Source organism: Podarcis raffonei, chromosome 1, assembly GCF_027172205.1.
Source record: "Podarcis raffonei isolate rPodRaf1 chromosome 1, rPodRaf1.pri, whole genome shotgun sequence".
Taxonomy (NCBI): Eukaryota; Metazoa; Chordata; class Lepidosauria; order Squamata; family Lacertidae; genus Podarcis; species Podarcis raffonei.
In genome coordinates this window covers 75,486,030-75,508,588 of record NC_070602.1, presented here as the reverse complement: position 1 = coordinate 75,508,588, position 22,559 = coordinate 75,486,030, and the positions used below count along the sequence as shown (strand labels likewise).

The following is a 22,559-nucleotide window of genomic DNA, read 5'->3' as shown; positions in this document are numbered from 1 at the left end:
CACATTTAGCATATTCACATTTTTGCAGGAGGTGCCACCTGTTGCTTCAATTTTTCATTTTCTAGTAAAATTTCTCTTTTATAGGCCCTAACCTTATCTATAGATTGCAGAGCAGGGAATCCCATTCAAAGAACAGAAAGCATAAGTGGAGAAGAGTCAGCTGCTTTTATATATATACTGTAAATATTACAATGAAAACTAGGTTGTTATGAATAGCACAGACTGGCTGAGACTCACAAATGATACCCCAATTTTCTATTCACTAAATTTGAATTGCAACATTGATGGAAGTTATCTTGGTGTCTCCAGTGCAGCTGCTGTCTTGAATTTTCAATCTATATCATGGAGAGTGATATTAACTTTCATCAACTTTCTCATATATAATTTCAGCTGGAACTTGATAAAAAATATGCCAATCAGACCTGTGGACTTTGTGGGGATTTTAACGGCATTCCACAATACAATGAGTTTTATTCAAACGGTAAGTATCAAAAACACTGCTTATTGAAATTGGGTATCAACTATTTATATGTCATGATTCATTGAGTGCTGTGGAACTACAATCTCTTCAGAGGTTTGGCTTTTCATCCATTTCAAAATATTTTAAGTGGTATAAGCAGTGCTTTGTGGGGGGGAGAAAAGACGTGCTGGTATTCATATACATATTGATAAAAATGACAGCACAAAATGGCTATCATTGGCGGCGGGGGTGGGGGGAATGAAGTGCCAGTAGTCTGTTCTAGTAAGCACCCATCATAAGAAAAAGCCCCGAGGATAAAAACCTGGTGGATTTTTCTGATATGTGTCATTCTTCACTTTTAAAATCAACAACACACATTGAATATTAAGATATTAGGTGAATTTCTCTATTCATGCTCATTGAAATAGATTTTCAACATATGGATGATATTGATAGCATTAAGTAAATGAATTAGTGATTGGAAAAACATTTCTATTTCTGAGGTTCTAAACCAAGGCCACCATAGTGCCCTCAGACACAAGCTGCGATGCATAAGACCCTTTGCTCTTCCCAATGTTTTATCCTTTTAATTAAAAAATCATGATGACATTTTGTTGTTGAGCGGAAGAGTTGCTTGCTTTTTCTGTCTGTGTTAATTTGTTTGGGTGGGGTGTAGATATTTTGCTTGCTTTGATAGATGGTTCAGCATTGTTGCTTCAGCTTCTGAAAAATGAGTACTCTTGTTTCTCCTCGGCTTGTTTTTGCTGCAATCATACTTACCTACTGAGATTGCTGTTAGGGGGAATGTTGGCCAATGGTGTTTTTACGTCAATAGAGAAGACGTACTGGAGCTTGTACATAGTCAAAAGGCCCTTTGAAAGTTACTGTTGCTACAGGGGAGCTGCTTTTCTCCCAAACAGCCTCAGTAAACAGCCATTGGGGTTGGGGGGGGGCACACACACGACCTCTCTGTGGAATTGACAGTCCTCCTGGAAAGGTAGCAAATCTGAAGTTGGGACCCTCACTCACATAGTTGGTTGTTTAAACATTGCCTTGGTCACACAGGAGCTACCCATGGAGAAGCGACTTCCACGCAACTAGGGTTCAGAATCATGTACTGTTCCCATACAGTCAATAGCCTTTTCCCCATTGAAACAGGTGTGTGCTTCAGCCCATGCTGGCCCTTTTCTATCCCACTGGCTGACAGAGTGCCATGTGATCTGTACAGTTCTCCCAGCTGGTGCTCTAAAGGGTTGTCCCAGCGGGGGGAAGCATCTGGTTTTCCACAAGGTATTTACTGCACATCCCATTGTGCTATAATGCTTTACTAAGAGTAGGGGAATCCCTCTCAGCATCTCATTTGCCAAACTGGAACAAGAACCTCTATGCAAGATACTTTCTCATATGAATCTTTTTGAAGTCATAGTTGCTGTTTTTCATTATAGGGGCCGAAATAACTACTTTGCAGTTTGGGAATATGCAGAAAATGAATGGGCCGACAGAAGAATGTGAGGATCCTACGCCGGTCTCTCTGAGCAACTGCACTGATGAATTTGTAAGAATTTTTTTGCTTATTCTTACACTTTACATTTGTTTTATTTCCAAAAGGATGCTTAAATCTTAAGGAAGAATTGTAATGGCAAAGAAAATATGTTGTTGTTTCCTCAGCTCCTGAAATTAGCATTATAAGCTCCTTGTTGCAAGAACCTGATTTCTTTTCCTTGTATTTATGGCACTTTACAAAGTGCCCTGTGTACTAAATATGTCATTGTCATCTAAGACAGGAATGGGTAAACTTGTCATTCTTCACATGTAGCTGGACTCTCCAACCAGAATGGCCACTGATGAGAAACATTGAGAGCTAGAGCCTGACGACATCCAGAAGGCCACAGATTCCTCATCCCTGATCTAGGATCAGTTAATCACCATTAAAAACAGTCCTTCTTGATAAAAACTTTTTGCTTTTGCTTTTTCATCTAGGAGCTTTGCCAGCATGTACTGACTGGCTCTTCATTCTTTCAATGCAATGCTGTGGTGGGAGTTAATGACTACATTGAGGCTTGTGTACAAGACCTGTGCCTCTGTAAACAAGAAGACATCACCTCCTGTCTCTGTGACACTTTTGCTGAATATTCCCGGCAATGTGCTCATGCTGGTGGGGAACCTCAGAACTGGAGAAGCCCAGACCTGTGCCGTAAGTGTAAAAGTGTAAATCACAGCTAGTCAATTATTTCAGCTGGACATTTGATACAGCTTGAAATGATATTCAGCAATTACTCTGGTGAACTGGAAATTAGAAGGTACAATCCAAAGTAGAGTACACACAAAGTTGCATGCTTATAAAGGTATTAATTAATTAATTGAATTTGTATACTGCCCTATACCCGCAGGTTTCAGGATGAGCACCTGACTAGTGGATGAACACCAGGCTGTAAGAAGCTCAAGTGTTTCACAGATCCCTATATTGAGTTTGTCCTGCTTATGAATGACTTGCATAAGTAGCAGGTGGTGGGAGATAGATACCTCTAACTTGCAGGTGATACATAGCTGAGAGAAACTGGAAAAGAAGCAGACTAGAGGACATGGTGACAGCTCGGAGTTATTTGAATGTATCAGAACACTGTGTTTTCAGCAATCAAATGATAAATGCAACTAATTTAGAAGTTTAGATATTCATCTGTTCATCAACTCTGCTGTTTTGGGCAATGACGAGTCTGGGAGGTATGATCTGCAGTGCATGGAGAAATGAAGTAATCAGAGATGCCCCAGCTTATATTACTCCTGCTTTTGAGAGGACCTTTTCCCCACAGTCTTACCACTTGAGCAATAAACTATGAAAGGAGAGAAAGTCCATCAGGCAGATGTGTTCAGAAGGAGATATTAATAAAATGTAACTAATGTCTATTAACCAGCTAGGCCACCAGGGCCCACAAAAAAGTGGAGGCACATATACCACTGAGCAAATGGCAAGCCACAATACATGACTGGGTGGTCACATGATGTGCAGGGCCACTCCATTTTGGCTGGAGGGTCAGATCCAACAGTGGCTAACCCTCTGAGAGGGCCACTTTGACAGGTCAATGGGGTCTGAATTTCCAGCTGTGGCCTGAATTCCAACAGTGCAGAATGGCTTCAATTAAAGAATCAGGACCACACTCTTAAGTCTACTTCCGATTCTTCCTTCTGGCACCTTTTGCATTTGATGCTTTTTTCTGTCACCTTGCAGGGCAGCAGAAAAAGGCACCAAATTCAAAAAGCGTCAGATTCAAGCCACAGCTTGAAGCTTCCCACACCTAAGACCATATGAAACCAAGCACAGGGGAGCTGGCCAGATTGAGAAGTCAGGTGGGCTGGTGGTTCCCCACCACTGCTCTAGCATAATGAAAAAAATCATAGGAATTATAATAGACCCCAGTCAAAATATTCATCAGTTGTGGTATGTGGCTACAAAAGAAAGCAGATGCCATTTGGAGTTGCAGCAGAAAAGCATTAAATGCAACACACAGAAGGCAGGTCTCTGTTCAAGGCAGAATCACTATAAGGAATTGTTTATTAGCTGAGTGTGCTGCGTGTATCAAAGGGGAACTGAGTTATAATTAATATCCTTCTTTTCAGCAATGGAATGCTCTTCCAACATGCAGTATCAAGAATGTGAATCACCCTGTACAGACACTTGCTCCAACTCTGAAAGATCTCAGCTGTGTGAGGACCACTGTGTGGATGGTTGCTTCTGTCCACCAGGTAAGCTTCCACCTTTGTATCCAACTGTTGTAGCCCTTTACACACTTGCTTAGTAGTAAGCGCCACAGATCTTAATGGGGCACTTGCCTCATGGTATTCAACATGCAAGCAAGGAAATCTACAGAAAAGGCATGTTGTTTTTAGGAAAAGAGATGGTACAATTTGTGTCAGGGAAGCTGTGCATGTAACCAACTCTCATTTAACATCTTTTAACCATTATAATGTTTAAGTTATTTCTTCCTTTAGGAACTGTATATGATGACATTGACAATGCTGGCTGCATCCCCCACGAGCAGTGTTCCTGTGTTTATAATGGAAAATCCTATGCTCCAGGAACAACTTATTCAGACAACTGCCGTTCTTGGTAATTGACAACCTTTAATATGATGAACAAGTACTTTGTGTAGGAATCTAGGCTTGATTCATGATTTCAACATTTTAAAAGCTCTGCCTAATTATTTGAATGAGTTATTTCTGAACATGATTTCCAATGAAAGTTCAGCTGTATTTGTGATAGATTCCTTACCTTGGCTTCTGCCTAGTGCAGGGGTCGGCAACGTGTGGCCCACGAAGACCATTTTAAAGGCCCCTGAGCCACCCCACCCGCTTAGCGAGTCCTTAGCCCGCTGCACTAAACCAGCACAGCGTGGCGTGGGGACTCACTGAGCAGCGCCAGAAATCACATCTGCGCATGTGCAGATACCGGAAATCACATCTGTGCATGTCCAGACACCAAAAAACACTTCTGTGCAGGCATGATTTCTGGCATCTGGGCATGCGCAGAAGCGATTTCCAGCACCGCGGACATGCGCAGATGCAATTTCCGGCCCATGGCCGGTAAACCTTGCCAACCCCTGGCCTAGTGGCCACACTCCAGCTTATGTTCACATGCATGTCACATTAGCCCTGCCCATAAGGCCTCTGCTAGCCATTCTGCTACATAAAAAAGGTAAAGGACCCCTGACAGTTAAGTCCAGTTGTGAACGACTCTGGGGTTGTGGCGCTCATCTCGCTTTACTGACCCACAGTTTTTCTGGGTCAGATGGCCAACATAACTAAGCCGCTTCTGGCAAAATCAGAGCAGTGCACAGAAACGCCGTTTACCTTCCCACCAGAGCGGTACCTACAGTATTTATCTACTTGCACTTTGACGTGCTTTTGAACTGCTAGGTTGGCAGGAGCAGGGACCGAGCATCAGGAGCTCACCCCGTCATGGGGAGTCGAACCGCTGACCTTCCAATCGGCAAGCCAAAGGCTCAGTGGTTTACACCACAGCACCACCCGCGTCCTATTCTGCTACATACCGAGCTGCTATTTGGGCATGACCAAATGAAGCCAGTCTTTTGTACAACTCAATGGGTCAGGATTACCACTGAGATGGTTTAGTAGTGACTTTTCACATCATTAAGCTAAATTTCTGCAGTAACAATAGGATCCTAGGAAACTGCCTTCTGCCAGATTATGCTATTTGTTCATCTTGACTATTGTTATCTACTCTGACTGGCAGGCAGGGATCTTTCCCATTGCATGCTACTTCACCCTTTTTACTAGAGATTTCAGGAATGGAATCTGGAACCTTTTGCATGTAAAGTTTGTGCTTCTCACTGAGCTGTGGAACCCTTCATAGGGAAGAATTCAACATTGCGCTAAAGCACCTTTGGTGGACTACAACTCCCATCATTCCTAGCTACCAGGACCAGAGGTGATGGGAGTTGTGGTCCAACATCTGGGGACTCAAGTTTGAGAAAGGCAATCATTCCATCAAGGCAAGCATTTTGGTCCTCTCCCTACTTCCCCCGCATGCTGTTCCAGGGTTTCTCCTGACCTCCCCCCCAAGCCAAGTTCAGAGGGCACCGGGGGCATGGCAGGAGGAGAGGAAGGAAAGTCCTATTGGACAAGCAGTCCTTGTGTGGAACTTCCTCTGATGGGACGCATTAGATGAGTCCCACCCATAGCTTTTAAGTTCCCACATGTTGACGCTTTAAACACAAAGCTGTGCTGGTTCCTACACTTTACAAATGTTTCCACATACACTTCAAAAAATGGAACTAATAATGGAAAATAATATAAGCTAATGTCAGTGGCAATATCTTTCCTTAAAATGTATGTTTCTTCTCTTTCTTCCTTTACTTCAAGTTCCTGTGTTGGGGGCCAATGGAACTGCATAGAACTCCCATGTCCTGGCATTTGCTCAGTAGAAGGTGGATCACACATCTCCACTTTTGATAAAAAACGTTATAATGTCCATGGAGATTGCGTTTACGTTCTCTCAAAGGCAAGTCACTTAAGATATACTGTCACTATAATTAGCAAAAATGTACCCATTACCACAGTGCTATGCAGGCACACAAACACACACTAATCCTCTTTCTGGGATTATAAAACCAGTGTAATTGTTCCAATAGTAAATCCCTTGCTTTGGATATCATGGCACACAGCTTATTTAGTTTCCCTTTACAAGTTTTAAATCCCTCTCACTTCCTTTTTGCTTCTACATTATCACACCATTATTTTCCCTAAAGCAGTAATGTTTTTTTTAGATGTGTAGAAGACACAGACTCAGAAGAGACACCTTTGGGGAAAATTAATAAAGTGGGGGTGGGGGGTAGAATCTCATTTCAGGAGAATTACATATGATACGACAATGAAACAGAAATAAAGTTGTTCAGGGAGATGCCACACATTCAAATAAAAGGCCCATGAGAGTGCCCTAAAACAACTAGGAAAGTTTGCTTACATATTTTTAAGAAGCCCAACATTCAATATCTATAAAGGGGGGAAGTAGCAGATTTTCCTGTTCAACAGTTTTGATTCAAAATGTTTACTCTCTCATTTAAAAGATCCTGAATCAGTTTCCCTAGCTAAAGCAACCTTTATAAGAAGTTAAGTCAAATCCTAAAACCAAAATACTTTTGAGTTCAAGGAAGCTAGAACTGTGCATCTGCGATACTTTTTCAGTGCAATCTTAATTTCTAGGTGCTATTGCAGTAAGTTTGTGATGCAGGTGGTAATTCTTGGGTGTTGGCTTGCTTTTTTAGTTTTGTGGAGATGATACATTTAGTGTTCTCGGAGAACTCCGCAAATGTGGCCTGACAGAGACTGAGACATGCTTGAAGATGGTTGCCCTCAACATCAATGGAGACCAGACTGTAAGTTTCTAAACCAAAGGATCGAGAACACCTTATAAGCCACAATGCCTTAAGAGACAGGAGTAACTGGGGGGTATTCAATTCCATTCACATTTAAAGGCACACCTGGCTAATTCACACTTTCCAAAACTATATGGGGATTTAAACACAGGCACTCTTCAAAATTTGCACTTCTATGAAACTTTCAGTACAGCTCTGTAGCCAAATAATTTGTGCAAAAATGTATAAACTGAAGCTTAAAATACACTTTAAGTACAATTTAAGTGTGCTTAAAAATTGAATTAGTGAAAATAACATGCAAAAATGCATTCTAGTAAGAGAAACAGCTTTGCAAAAATGTGTATGTGAGCCAATTTGCATACAAACAAAATTGCATAAAACGTTTGCATTAAAATGCTGATAAATTTTCATGAGGAGTTTTTTGTAAAAATGCAAACTGATCTGGAAATGTGGAGAACTAAGCTTGAGACTGGAAAATCAAGAAACTGAGAGAGACTAAAAATGACAGATTCACCCATTCCTAGAACAGAATCTGTATGTAAAGGCAACTTGCTTTTTCTAGCTGATTCCCAAAGTATTAGATGTCAGAATAATAAAGTATCAAATAAATTGCCCTTATGTATTCCTGAAGACAATGGGTCAGATCCATACAACCAGTGAGTGGAACTGTACTCATGGAAGTGGGAGGTTTTTGTTGATACCCACAACACCCAAGGAGCTACTCCAAAGAGTTGGAGGACCTCCCAGAAGAACATGGGAAGCAGTACAGTAAGCTGCTAGGGAAAGTAGTAGAAATCATCTCTCCTGACTCTTTTTTGTGAGTAGGACTCTCACTAGGATGCCAGCTCCACCATGAAAAGGAGATCTTCCATGACAATAATCAGCTCTGAAAAGGCATATAGTCCATGAAAAGCAAAATGACTTAGTACCCACAAAAGTTCAATTAGAGAATGACTGCAAAATGTGTTTTAAATTGGTTGGAAGAATGTCGTTGAAAGAACTATTTGAAAGGGAGGAAGAATGGGGCATGGGGGTGGGATAATCAGTTGAGGTTTTAAATCATAAAAGCCAACACTGTCAACCATATTGTTCAGAACCTATCATCTTTTTTTTTTACCAGTTTATGAAATTATGGTGTAATTTGTGCCCCTTACTGTTCACAATAATGAATGCACAGAGAGACGGAAAGAATCAGGATTGGATTGATGGAGCATCCTTTGAATTTATTTATGAACAATATGCTTCTTATAGTTGGCAACCGGCCAAAAGCTTTGCCTTTTTTAACATGCATATTAGATAGATGATAGATGATAGATGATAGATAGATAGATAGATAGATAGATAGATAGATAGATAGATAGATAGAGATAGATAGATGATAGATAGATAGATGGATGTAAAAAGTGTCCGGCCTCAAAATCAACCATTCAAGATTGGTTATATTAATGCTGAACACTCCCTAATTTCACTTATCTGATAGCAGGACCTGCATGTAATAGTTTTTATCCCCCCCCCCATAAAGCTTATTAGAAGAAACACAAGATGTAATTTATCACCAAACTCATTGTTACTCCTTTCCTCTTTGTCACCAGACCATTGTGATCAGTCCTAATGGTGGTGTATTAGTCAACTCGCTCTACACTCAGTTGCCGCTATCAGCAGGTATGTTGCATGTCAGAAACTTCTGTTTGCCATGGCAGCCTTAAAAGTTTTGAAATCTTAGGGGCAAGCTCAGCAGAAGGGCTTGTTACTCCACAAGCTAGCAAGATTTGATTGGGTTACTATTTTCGCTTTTCCAGTTCTGCTGAGAAAAGAAAGTTGGGTTTGTGTAGAGCAAGTGTGGGGAGCCTGTGGCCCTCCGAATGTTGCTAGACCACTACTCCCATCAGCCCTAAGAAGCATGGCCAATAGCAGAGTTGATGGGCATTGTAGTTCAGCAACACTTGGAAGACCAAATGTTCTCCACAACTAATGTAGAGGTTTCCCCTGGAAATGAAGGATTCTCTTACAAACAGCCATGTTTTAATAACATCCAGCCACAGCTACTATAATATAATGCACTGTATGTAAGGCAACCTTTGAAAGGAACTTCCAGATTAGGTAGCAAGTTTGTTAACCAGGACTCTCCATAATGAGAATATAAACTTCTGCTGTTTACTACAAGGTCCTAAGCTATCTCTGTAGCTGAGACCAGAGTATGTGAAGGACAGCCACCTCCTATAGGAAACTACTTATCAACTGAGATATATTTTGTGAAAGGTCTTTCACCTGGTGTCCAGAGATTAAGGAGTTGGCTGCCAGATATAAGCCCTTTTTTGCACCCCGTTTATGGGACTGCCTTCTAAAAGATGTCTGGTGCCAGACTATTCTATCATATTCCCCCAATCCTTTGATGGTTACGATTTGTTAGATCCATGCCATATATGTCACATTATTGTTTCAGTTCATACCACTGAAACATCAACAAAACTGGGGCAAACGATGATATGGTGGCCAATGTAGATTGGGCTGATGGTTGGGCACAATCTGAATGTAAACATATAACTGTTACAACTTGTATCAAACCCTTCACACATCCATCCAGCCCACAATCACAACGTGCTTGCATGAATTGGCCTTCACAAATCTGGTTCTTCTTTTCCTGAGTAATGGATGGCAGTTGCAGCTCTGAATCTCATAAGAATGGTGTCTTCTTTGTCCATAGCTAATGTAACCATGTTCAGACCTTCGTCCTTCTTCATCATTGTGCATACAAACTTTGGCCTTCAGCTAGTAATCCAGCTCGTACCCACAATGCAATTGTATATTCATGTGGATCCATCTTTCAAAGGAAGGACTTGTGGTAAGAAGTATTTTAAAGCAAAAAGAAATTTGTGGCATGCCTGGGGGGCAAAGTATTGTAAAACTGGACTATAAAACTCTTTGGGGTTTCTTTCAAAGGTCTCTGTGGAAACTTTGACAAGCGCCAGATGGATGACTTCACAGCCATAAGTGGAGTGGTGGAAGGAACAGCATCTGCATTTGCTAACACCTGGAAAACTCAGGCTGCATGTCCCAACATCAAACAAAGTTTTGAGGACCCTTGCACGCTTAGCATTGAAAATGGTAGGCATATTTGAGAATTATAAGCAAGACTCACAAACACTTCAAAATTATAATTCTACCTAGCTCATGGGGGAAATTAATAGAAATAAACAAATTAGAAGAACTGACTGAAAACAAATATTAATAAATGGGGAAATCAGGGGAAATAAATAACAATAAAACCTTGCAAATCAAGATCCTGTGGCCACAATCTAAACAGAAGAAGTTAGGTATACCACCCCCCATTGAAATAAGTGGATGTACACATGGCTACCTCTTTTTTAGACTGTGGCTTGTAAGTTTTGCAAGTAGTCTATAAACTAACAGCCCTGTGCATAATTGGGTATATTGGGTATCTGTAGCATGCACATATTCAAGATTTAGATCATTTCCTTCCTCAGTCCATGGCTTTAGGAGGTTCAGCAATGAGTGAACAGCAATGAGTAGAACAAGCATTGTAGCAGCACCACGTTATCCTGTCTAGAGTCAGTGATGTGAGTTGAGAGAAAAGCTGCCATTTGCACCTATAGAAATTCCCAAAATGATATGGATTAATTTCTTCTCTTTGTAGAAAAATACGCCCGACATTGGTGTGGATTGCTGACTGACTCGGAAGGACCTTTTGCTAAATGTCATGCCTCAGTTAATCCAGCTTCTTATCATACGGTATGAAGCTATCTGTTACCTCTCATTGAAAACAGTTTATTGGAGGAAGTTGAAAAGTATCTTTGGTTGGGGTAGGCAACCTGGTGTCCTACAGATATTTTGGACTGCAACTCCCACTGTCCATGACAATTGGCCATGCTAGCTGGGACTGGTGGGAATTGTAGTCATAAACATCTGGAGGGCACCATGTTGGCTAATCTATAAGGAAACATACTGGTGGGACAAGACCAAATGGGTGGAACTAAATGGAAGGTGTCATCAGTATAGGATCACTGGGGTCCAAGCCATACCATCACATGTTTCAGGGATGAGGCAAGGTATGTCATTTCACAGAGAAAAGCAGAAATCAACAACTGGAGAGGGTAAAACTGACAAGGGAGTAGGGGAGCTGATGTTCTGAAGGCTGGGAGAAAAGCCAGTCAGGATTTGACTAGAAGGCATAGGAGAGTTTAAAGGACTAGTTCACAAATGCATGCACATCACTTGATGACTACAGTATCAAATGCTGATTCCATGAGTAAATTGGCCCAGTGGCGGAGGAAGGGGGTGTGGGGGTGCAGGTCTCCCCAGGTGTCATCACTGAGGGGGGGTGACATAATGACAAAAATGTGAGGTTTTTTTAAATAAATTGGGCTCATGAAACTTTTTAGTTCAGTCAACAAACGTAGCGAAACGCGGCTGGCACTGGGCGCTACACCACGGGGGCCGGCACTTACCATGGGGCCTGCAGCGTGCCCGAGCCACATGTCTCTCCTGGGAGTGACGTGGTGGCTTGGGCACCTGCAGGCTCTGTGCTGCCTGAAACGGCAGCGTAGGACTTGCATCTGCCCTCTGCCTCTCCCTCAGCTGTCCTACAGCTGAGGGGGAGATGGCAGAGAGGCTCCATAAAGCCCACTCCGCCCCATGGGTGGCTCGTCCCACCCCCAGCTGCAGGACATGTGTGCCGTATCCAGCACCCAAGCGGCTAGCTATGCCACTGAATGGGCCATCACAAATCAAACACAGTGGTACCTCGGGTTACATACGCTTCAGGTTACAGACTCCACTAACCCAGAAATAGTGCTTCAGGTTAAGAACTTTGCTTCAGGATGAGAACAGAAATCATGCTCTGGCACCGTGGCGGCAGCAGGAGGCCCCATTAGCTAAAGTGGTGCTTCAGGTTAAGAACAGTTTCAGGTTAAGAACAGACCTCCAGAACGAATTAAGTTCTTAACCCGAGGTATCACTGTACCACAGACAAGGTTTTCATGCCATTCCATATCACCACACATAAACTTTTCAAAAGAGTCAGTTCACATATTCTCCTCTGTATCATCAACTGATGAGAAATCTAGTGTTGCACATGTATGAGCTCACTGGCTTTAAGACTTCTGTGTCAGATGAATGTCTGAACTCAATGAGTAGTATTCTGTGACAGGTAAAGGTAAAGGGACCCCTGACCATTAGGTCCAGTCATGACCGACTCTGGGGTTGTGGCGCTCATCTCGCTTTATTGGCCGAGGGAGCCGCCGTACAGCTTCCAGGTCATGTGGCCAGCATGACTAAGCTGCTTCTGGTGAACCAGAACAGTGCACGGAAATGCCATTTACCTTCCCGCTGGAGCGGTACCTATTTATCTACTTGCACTTTGACGTGCTTTCGAACTGCTAGGTGGGCAGGAGCAGGGACCGAGCAATGGGAGCTCACCCCATCATGGGGATTCGAACCACCGACCTTCTGATCGGCAAGTCCTAGGCTCTGTGGTTTAACGCACAGTGCCACCCGCGTCCCACGTATTCTGTGATGGTCCTACTCAAAGTAGACCCACAGAAGTTAATGGCCATAAGTAACTTGGGTTCATTGATTTCAGTGGGTCGTCTGAGTAGGAATACTTCCGTCATCTCCTGGATCTAAATATAGATAAATATTTCCCCCTTTCATTCACATACACGCCACGATACTTCATTTTGCTTTGAAGCATAATGCTTATAATCCTGAGTTGCCTGCAAGTAATGTTGATTTCCCTTTCCAGTTACGAACCAAAATGTAAGACTGACAATAGTGAAACTCAGAACTGAAAATCCAAATTGGGTCAGCAATTGTTGTATTGCTAAAATGGCCTGAAGGCACATGATACAATTCTACTGCTGAAGCCAAGTACATCAAGCCCCTGCCTGCTAAAGGATAAGAGATGACACTGAATGGGATATAAGTTAGCCTGAAAAAAAGTTACAAGTGAAATCTAATCTAGTCAAATTGAGAAATGGTAGGAAAAGGATAATTGACTTGGAATGGATTGTTTTTAATAAGAACATTTTCCTCTTCCCTAGAATTGCATGTTTGACACCTGCAACTGTGAAAGAAGTGAGGATTGCATGTGTGCTGCCCTCTCTTCCTATGTTAGAGCCTGTGCAGCTGAAAAAGTAGAGCTTCCAGGATGGAGGACCAATGTCTGTTGTAAGTCTTCTAAACAGCCATCTTGGGTCTTAAAATGAAATAACTTTTTGTGCCAATGAATCTTAGCATTTTCCTTGTCTTGCTGGGTTCTCTTAGTGATGGTCTAGAGTAACAGACTTCAGGACACATTCCCCCCCCCAAAAAAAATTTCTTTTTTTTTTTTTAATGATGGATCTAGTCATGGGCATTCATGCCTTGATTTTATCCAGGCCAGGTTTCTGCAATGCACTCTATGTGGAGATGCCTTCCAAAAGCATCTGGGAGCTGCAGATTTCACAATGCTGCAGCCACGCTACTATCTGAGGTGAATGTATGGAACATATCACTAATACTACTCTAATTTCACTGGCTATCTGCTTCTGGTCTCAATTCCAAGTACTGGTCTTAACCACTAAATTCAAAGTCTGGGACCTGGATACCTATAGGATTGCCCTCACCCATAAGAACCTGCCCTTGCAAGTTCTGCTCTGTGTCTCCTTGATGCTCTGTGGCAGATAGGTACTAGGGACAGAGCATTTTTAGCTGTGGCACCCTCACTATGAAATGCCCTCCTGAAGGTCTGCCTGGCTTCTGTTTCAGCAGGCATTTAGCTATCTATATAACCACATGTATTCTTCCTTTAGTAATTTAACATTATTTTTTAATTATTTTTTTGGTAAACTACTGTGTGTATGTCTGTATGTCTGTGTCTTAGGACAAAAAGGCAGGTCACAGAAATGCTTTCAATCAATCAATCAATCAATCAAGCTGTTTGTTTTTCTCTTTCCAGCCAGATACACCACTTCTTGCCCCAAATCCCTGAATTACAGCTATTCCATCAGTTCTTGTCAACCTACTTGCCGATCTCTGAGTGAACCTGATGTTACCTGCAATGTCAAATTTGTCCCAGTTGATGGATGCACCTGTGAAAGTGGAACCTACATGGATGATTATGGAAAATGTGTACCTGCTAACAAATGCCCATGCTATTACAAAGGAACGTCAATACTCTCCGGTGAAGTGCTCCATGACGTTGGTGTTTTGTGGTAAGAGGATTCAAGCTGCTGCCTTTAACTTTTTAGTACAGCCTTCACCAACCTGGTGCCCTCCAAATGTTAGGGACTACAACTCATGGCAAAGGCTCTTCTAGCATTATCAGAATACATGACTAAGTAGTGCCGGTATCTGGAATGCTTGCATTTTGTCCCAGATTCTTTTATCGCTACCTAACTAATTTCCCCTCCATATCTTATACGTAAATAGACCAAAATGCCTAAATACATAAAGAGCAACAGAATTTGGAAAAACATCCAAATTAGTGACCTGTATGGTCCCATTTTCAGATTCTAAATATCCCTAAATAACTGGTATTTCTGGAGTAAACCAAACTGCTCTACTCTGTATAGGGCACAACTACAGACTCACAACTTGAAGGCTCCAAGTTTTGAAGCACAACCAGAAAGTGAATGCTAAAGCAAACCTAATTCCTCTCTCTTTTACATAGCACATGCAGCCAAGGAAAGTTGAACTGCATTGGTGATGGGGACACAAAACAGGGTAAGGAGAATATACCTATATACTGTATGTAAAATATGTTATATATACTTACTTTCCATCTTGGAAAGTTGCAGACAATTGGGCTGCGTTCCTTATTTTGTTAAAAGCCTTTTATATTGTAGATGGCTACAAAATGACAACTGGGCACAATTATTAAATATTCACTGGAAAACCATATTCATTAAAAGCTTCAAGTTAATATGGGCTTCATAGTTAATTATATAATAGTTCCACAAACCATAGTAGACTTCTGTCAAAAGGTTTGTTTGAGGTCTTCCTGTTCTGTTGTACCCATGCCTGTCCTTTCATCTCTTACACATTTTCTCTCCTTTTGCCCTGCTAGTCTGCGTTGCCCCCATGGTCTACTTTAACTGCAGAAATGCCACTGCAGGCCAAACTGGAGCTGAATGCCAGAAAAGCTGTCAGACTCTTGATATGCACTGTGTAAGTATGCAGGACCGGATGATATTTTAAGAGACTGTGCTATCAATCAGAACGTCCTTTGCTTTTGCCATGAACTTATTAGCTGCCCTTGGACAAGGCACTCTCCTGTCCTCACCCTCTTCCCCATCTAGAGTAGGGGGTGAGGGATCTCAGGATGTTAGCTGAACAGGGCCCTCCCAGCCTCCGTATCCTTAGGCCTCTTTTCAGCCCATTCCCCTCCCTGGTCCTGCTTCGTATCCTCAAGTGCTTTTGCCTGTTTGGAATGTGTTTTGAACTGTGACAAATACCTATTGCTTGTCTGGATGAAGGATGGAAGATGGAGAAGTGTGTGAACCTCTGCCTTTTGCATGATCAGAATGTAGACTACTGTACATAAGGTTAGGGTTACATCTGTTGCTCCACTCACATTTACCTCTGACCCAACCTACCACTGGCATGAAAATCCTGGAAGGTTGTCAACAAGAAAGGTGGACCTCAGACTGAAAACATTCCCCATCCCTGAGCTGCAGGATTATAATGCATATATTGGAACTTTGCATAATTTCTTACTTATTTCATTAAATATACATACCACTAAATTAAACACACCCACACCCACCTACAAGTGGTTTACAAAAAAAGGAGGGGATAAGCATGGGATCTTCCATTCTCTTTAGTGTCAGGGAAGGAACAGTCTTCACATGCACCAGCATCAAAGTTAAGTGGACCAGCCACTGCTCATTCAAACCTTAATGTTTACCCTGGAGACCACCTTGCAAATTGGGGCTCCTGGGTATGCACAGGAGCTGCTGAATTAGGTGTCAGTTCACAATTTAACAAGCATAGGCTTTCACCCACTTGAATTCCCACAGCCTACAGTCTTTTGATCCAGTCCTGTTTTAGTGGACTAATTCAATTGTTATCAGCATTATTCTTTCTTCTGAAGTAATGCTTTCTTGGCTTTTACAGTATAGCACACAGTGTGTCTCTGGCTGCATGTGCCCTGCTGGGCTGGTGTCAGATGGTAAAGGGGGCTGCATCGCTATGGAAGAGTGTCCATGCATTCACAATGATGCCACATATCAGCCAGGAGAGAAGATTAAAGTCAACTGTAACACCTGGTAAGGACTTCTTTAAAAAAATTCCTCTTGTTACCATCATCTTATCTGTTCCTAAAGTAACTAACACAAAAATATAAATAATTATCAGGTTGAATAACAGGTTGGCAGATATACATAGAGTCATTTCACGTATTACACTATTATGCATGTACACCAGAGTTTACTCTCTAATGTACACCTGTGTGTGCTATAAATAACTAAAGAAATAAATACCTAAAAATATTGTGTGGCTATGACACTTTTTAATTAATAAATGTATATTCTATTTGTCAAATTAAATTTTCCAGGGTGACTTATGTAAAATCCACATACAACAATCAACATTTTAAGGCACTGTAGAATAACAACATCATGAAAGACAGCAGATAAAAGCACAATTAAAAACAGTCAATTCAGACTTTAAAGTTCGTTAAAAGGCAATAGAAAACAAAGTGGCCCTCATCTGTTCCCAAAGAAACATAGTAGCATGGGCACAGCTAAACCACTCTGGCTGTTCCTTAGATGGGCTGTGACCACTGAACAAGCTCCCTTCCTGGTCACCCCCTGCCACACCCCAAGTCTGTGAGCACACCTAGAAGAAAGCTTCTGATGGTAACGTTTGTTCATTGACAGGCTGATGTGGAGGTGAATGAGCCAAGTAACCAAATACAGCTGGATAGGAGGAACTTCTTATCCTCAGTAGCACAATGATACATTATACAGACAGTCACACACATACATCTTGCTTATTTCTGAACAAATCAGGAAAGTATTATAAGGGAGGTCTGGGCTTTTATAAGGCACCTGGTTGGCCATTGTGAGAACAGGTGCTGGATAGGATGGGCCATTGGCCTGATCCAGCAGGCTCGTCTTATGTTCCCCTTAGGCTAGTCCACAATATGGTACAGTGAACTTGTAACGTTCTTGAGTGGCCTATGAAAGAACTTACATAGCTCATTTCTTTTAATTCCCATCTTTCTGATGTTTTACAGGTTGTAAGAAATAACGCAGCTTCCCTTGCTCTCCCCTCCCCTCTCCACACATTGCCTATGATTAATTTAAGAGATAAGTCATTTAAGCCTGTGTTAAAGGAATACATGCCAGCTTATATCTGCGCAAACCAAGGAATCACTTTAAAATGCTCTATTTTCTCCCTTCTTCTCCCTCAGCGTATGTAAGAACAGGATGTGGGAATGCACCAAGGACCGATGCCTAGGTACCTGTGCTGTTTATGGAGATGGGCATTATATCACCTTTGACGACAAGCGTTACATTTTCAATGGGAAATGTGAATATACACTAGTTCAGGTACTGAGCAATTTGTCTTGGCCTTATGAATGGAGAATTAAGCTGAATACACCACAGAATGAAGTCATCTCTTCCCTTATTTCACCCTCCCCTTCTTAGGATCACTGTGGACAGAACAACTCTGCCCCCGGAACATTCCGAGTCATCACCGAAAATGTTCCCTGTGGTACTACTGGAACCACTTGCTCAAAATCTATTAAAGTCTTCTTTGGGGTGAGTAGCGTTACCAGTACTATTAGGGAACAGTATCGGGGTTTAGCATGAGACGATTTAATCTGCATACTAGGTTCCAAACAAGCAACTAAGTGAGGCAAGGAGGTGAACTGGAAAGAGAGAGTGAGGGCAGGAGAAGAGACTTCTATCCTCTCACCACCTACAGCCCCCCCTCCCTCCGGCTAGTCTTGCACCTACTGAGCCTCTCACCTTCAGGCAAGCCAGCACCAGCAGTTGAGAGCAGCAGAGATAAGGCCACTGCTACAATTGTTTTAACTGTTTTTAATTTGTGTGGTTTGTTGTTTGTTTGTTTTTACTGAGTGAGGGGAGATGCGTTTGAAAAGAGAGGAGATTGAGGAGTGCCCCAATCAGAGTGGTTCAGGATAGGGGCGAGGTATAATGTGGGAGGCGGGGCAGACCGGGTAAGGGGCACATGTCACAGGCAGTTAGTGACTGTGCCATGTGCCAGCCCCTTCTCCAACCTGGGTAATTGTGGTTGTCATATCAGCCAGCCCTCGATTCTGCAGGCACTATTGCTGAATGCCAGGTCAGCTCTGAACAAGACCTTCCTCATCCCTGGTCTGATTATGAATGAGGAGGCCAATCCGTTCTGCATCACTGAGATCTAGGTGGATGAGCAGGGTGGAGTTCGGCTCACACACACCAGTACTTGGTGCAGCATCAGGGCAGACTTGAGGGTCAGGGAAGGGAAGTTGCTCTGGTCTGTAGAAATTCTCTCTCTCTCGGCTTTCTGAGCAGTTGGAGGTGGGTGGCATCTAGAGTGTGTGATCCTGGCACTGGGCAACCAGGACAGATTAGGAGTTCTGGCTTACCACCCACCTCGCTGCCCAACAGTCTCCCTGCCTGAATTTTCTGCAACACATTATACGTAGGGTTGATGGATGATGAACACCAGTTTTTGTTTTTGAACATTGTAATGACTTTCCCCCATTATTTATTTTGCTCCCCCAGAACTATGATCTGATCCTCAGTGAGGAGCGCCATGAATTAATACAAAGGGGTGATGAAGGCCAAGTGCCTTACAAGATTCGCTACATGGGCATGTATTTGGTTATTGAAGCAAACAATGGGCTGATCCTTTTATGGGATAAGAAAACCAGCGTATTTATCAAATTACGTGATGATTTCAAGGTGATGCACTTTTTACAAGACTAGTGCCTCTTACATTTTAAGTTTAAATGTGCATAATTTAGATGCAAATCCCACTCATTTCCATGACAATTATTTCAATTGTAAGTGTGCTTAGAGTCACACCTTAAGAGCTGATTTTCAAGACAGAAACCATGGGAGGTCATCTGAAATAGCCTCTGCAAAAAGGATGGTTCATAAGGGAAACTACTTCATATGCCTTGTCTCTTTGGTATATATTGGTTCCCGGCATGACTGGCTTTCATGCAACTGCCTCCACCGGGATTATTTGAAGATGACGTGGGGCATATCAAACAAACAGGGCTATTCCACAGGGAGCTGCTGCCGCATGGAAGAAGTTGCAAACAGCCTCTGCTTGACATCCATATTGTATAAAGTATCATTAGTAAAAAGGTATATGATTCTGATTTAGATGAGTATCTGTTTGCAATCTCACCTTGCAAGCATCTACTTTTTAATTGACCCAGAAAACACCATGTTTTGATAAGGAGACCAAATATAATAGTTCTGTTATCATTTCAAAATATGAGCAATGTTTGAACATTTCAATGAATTTTATACCAATGCAGTATATTTTCAATATATATCTGCTGCCCTTTTGATCAGCATATGGCAATAAGACAGAGAAGTTATGAATAGACAATAACTTGTAGATTAACAATAACTGAGAAATCAAACACAATATAAAATTCTCTTTTTTTGTATTTTTGAACAAATGCAAAATAATCTTCATAGGAAGGAAAGAAAAAACAAATCTCTTACCTCTGGGCACACATGGCTTGTGTTTTCTAAATGCAACAAATAATGATAGTTTCCTGTAATAAGAGATGGCAGCGTGTTAATTAACTAAATGGGAGAAAATCAAAAATTAAGTTGGGCTAAGAGGTTCATGCAATTTATCTGTAACTCAAGTGTTTTCATTGCTTCTTTGTGCAGGGTCAGGTCTGTGGTTTATGTGGGAACTATGATGGCAATGGAATGAATGACTTCACTACCCGGAGTCAGTCTGTAGTAAGTGATGTGCTGGAGTTTGGTAATAGTTGGAAGGTGTCTCCCACATGTCCTGAAGCCAAATGCACAAAGGATCCTTGCTTCAAGAACCCTTACAGAAAGTCCTGGGCACAGAAGCAATGCAGCATCATCAACAGCAAGGCCTTTGCTGCCTGCCACTCTCAGGTATACCTTGCGGCAGAACTATCTTGAAGTCTAGAATTTTTCAGGTGTTCACCACAATTCCTGAGCAATTACAAGTCTATAATTATACATGTGGTGGTTTCATGGATTTCAACAGTCCATTACAGAAGGCACATAACACCCTACAGGATGTCACCAACTCTGAAGACTGTCTAGCAGCACCTTTAAGTAGTGCCTTTAACAACCCTCTACTATGTGTCCCACTGCTGTCATATTCTAGATTTTGGAGTGTGTTCAGTGTAAATGTTTATCACTAGATCCTGTTTCTAATGCTTTGGATTGTGAAGAAGCCATTTAGAAAAATACTAATAAGAAGAATTCAGGCTAAGTCAAGACAGACCATTCAGAAAATTAGCTTATGCTGATATCTTTTCTTCCTGTTTTAAACGGAAGCCCCTAACTGACTGTTACGACCCAATTTATTGCCTTCTTTTGCTAATCAATTATTGATGTGAATATTCAACTATGGAACTTTGCAGTCTTTTGGAGGGAAAGAGTGGGTATGGGAGTCAGTCTGGATACCCCTTCCCCTCCCCTCCTCTCTCCAAGAGGTGATCCACGCTGCCTGAATGAGCAGTGCTCATATTCTTCAGCAAGTTGCATGAGCGCACCAGTCAGTGTACAGTCTTCTGTGTGAACACTCTGGATCAGGGCCTCTATCTTCACCACTTAGAGCAAAGTGTGAAATGATGTTAAATGTGCCTTCCCATTGCACCTGAAGGTTTTGGGGGTATTTTTTAAAATGCAACTAGCACTCCCTGAAAGGACACTTCTCATGGATAGACATTTTAGATGTGAACTTCTCGCTGACTTTGAATTTCTTACGTTCCTTATGTTTTGGTTTTTGTTACACTGTATGCAAATATTTAATGTACAGTGGTACCTCGGGTTACATACACTTCAGGTTACACACTCCGCTAAACCAGAAATAGTGCTTCAAGTTAAGAACTTTGCTTCAGGATAAGACCAGAAATCGGGCTCCAGCGGTGTGGTGGCAGCAGGAGGCCCCATTTAGCTAAAGTGGTGCTTCAGGTTAAGAACAGTTTCAGGTTAAGAACGGATCTCCGGAATGAATTAAGTACTTAACCCGAGGTACCACTGTAAATAGAATCAGCTGGTGTGGTGGAGGGACTGATAATTACTGTTTACACATTAAATGCAAAGATGCATTCAGACCTCATATTTAGTTTGGCCCTTTGGATCTTTTGCACACTAGCCAACAGTCTATGAAAGCAATTGCAAACCCAGGGGGTGGGGATATTACCAACAACTTCTCAAACACACTATCGCCCGTGGAACAAACTTAGGAAATGTCAGCAGGACCCATAGCTGATGCTTCAATGTTTTAACAGGTTGAGCCAACGAGATATTACGAAGCTTGTGTAACTGATTCCTGCGCTTGTGACACGGGGGGAGATTGTGAATGCTTCTGTACAGCTGTAGCTGCGTATGCTCAAGCATGTAGTGAATTTGGAGTGTGCATATCATGGAGAACACCATCATTCTGTCGTGAGTATTGGACCACACTTGACTGTATACTGGAAGTGGGAGGAGGGTGAAGGGGAAATGAGATATTAGCTTCAAGATAATTTTTCCATTAGATATATATGACAATAAACAGCACACTGAAGAAAATGTCTGGATGTGTGTGTGTGTGTGTGTGTGTGTGTGTGTGTGTGGTACAGTACTGTGAATACCTTCAATGAATCAGCAACTGCCTAATGTAGGATTATTGATATAACTATGTTGCAGTAAATAGAAATAACTACATTCATTTTCAGTGCTTTCTTCATGCCTTTGCTTCCCACCTTCTTATCAGTTTAGGTATTGGCCTCATGAGCATACTCTGTCATGGTGCCCACCATTATTTTAATGGCATTGACAGCAATACAGATCCATGGTGGAATGTCTGGTCCTCAACCTTTTTCTTTCGGTTCCCCTTAGCAATGTTCTGTGATTATTACAATGATGAACGTGAATGTGAATGGCACTACAAGCCTTGTGGAGCCCCATGCATGAAGACATGCAGAAACCCAAGCGGGAGATGCCATTATCAGTTGCCTGGCTTGGAAGGTAAGA

At 42.0% G+C, this 22,559-nt stretch overlaps 1 protein-coding gene across 1 annotated transcript in view; it reads left to right on the top strand.

The window, feature by feature from the left end:
* LOC128398254 (mucin-5B-like) overlaps positions 1–22,559 on the top strand; it is a 63,888-nt gene that overhangs the window by 6,188 nt on the left and 35,141 nt on the right. The window contains exons 5-26 of the mRNA XM_053363062.1: positions 391–481; positions 1,906–2,015; positions 2,441–2,654; positions 4,076–4,201; positions 4,448–4,565; positions 6,338–6,476; positions 7,240–7,350; positions 8,943–9,012; positions 10,055–10,192; positions 10,291–10,455; positions 11,006–11,100; positions 13,410–13,536; positions 14,306–14,561; positions 15,020–15,072; positions 15,416–15,516; positions 16,465–16,616; positions 17,765–17,903; positions 18,003–18,116; positions 19,089–19,268; positions 20,223–20,462; positions 21,833–21,989; positions 22,425–22,553. Coding sequence (XP_053219037.1) covers positions 391–481; positions 1,906–2,015; positions 2,441–2,654; positions 4,076–4,201; positions 4,448–4,565; positions 6,338–6,476; positions 7,240–7,350; positions 8,943–9,012; positions 10,055–10,192; positions 10,291–10,455; positions 11,006–11,100; positions 13,410–13,536; positions 14,306–14,561; positions 15,020–15,072; positions 15,416–15,516; positions 16,465–16,616; positions 17,765–17,903; positions 18,003–18,116; positions 19,089–19,268; positions 20,223–20,462; positions 21,833–21,989; positions 22,425–22,553 — 3,025 coding nt within the window. The remainder of the gene's footprint in view (positions 1–390; positions 482–1,905; positions 2,016–2,440; positions 2,655–4,075; positions 4,202–4,447; positions 4,566–6,337; positions 6,477–7,239; positions 7,351–8,942; positions 9,013–10,054; positions 10,193–10,290; positions 10,456–11,005; positions 11,101–13,409; positions 13,537–14,305; positions 14,562–15,019; positions 15,073–15,415; positions 15,517–16,464; positions 16,617–17,764; positions 17,904–18,002; positions 18,117–19,088; positions 19,269–20,222; positions 20,463–21,832; positions 21,990–22,424; positions 22,554–22,559) is intronic.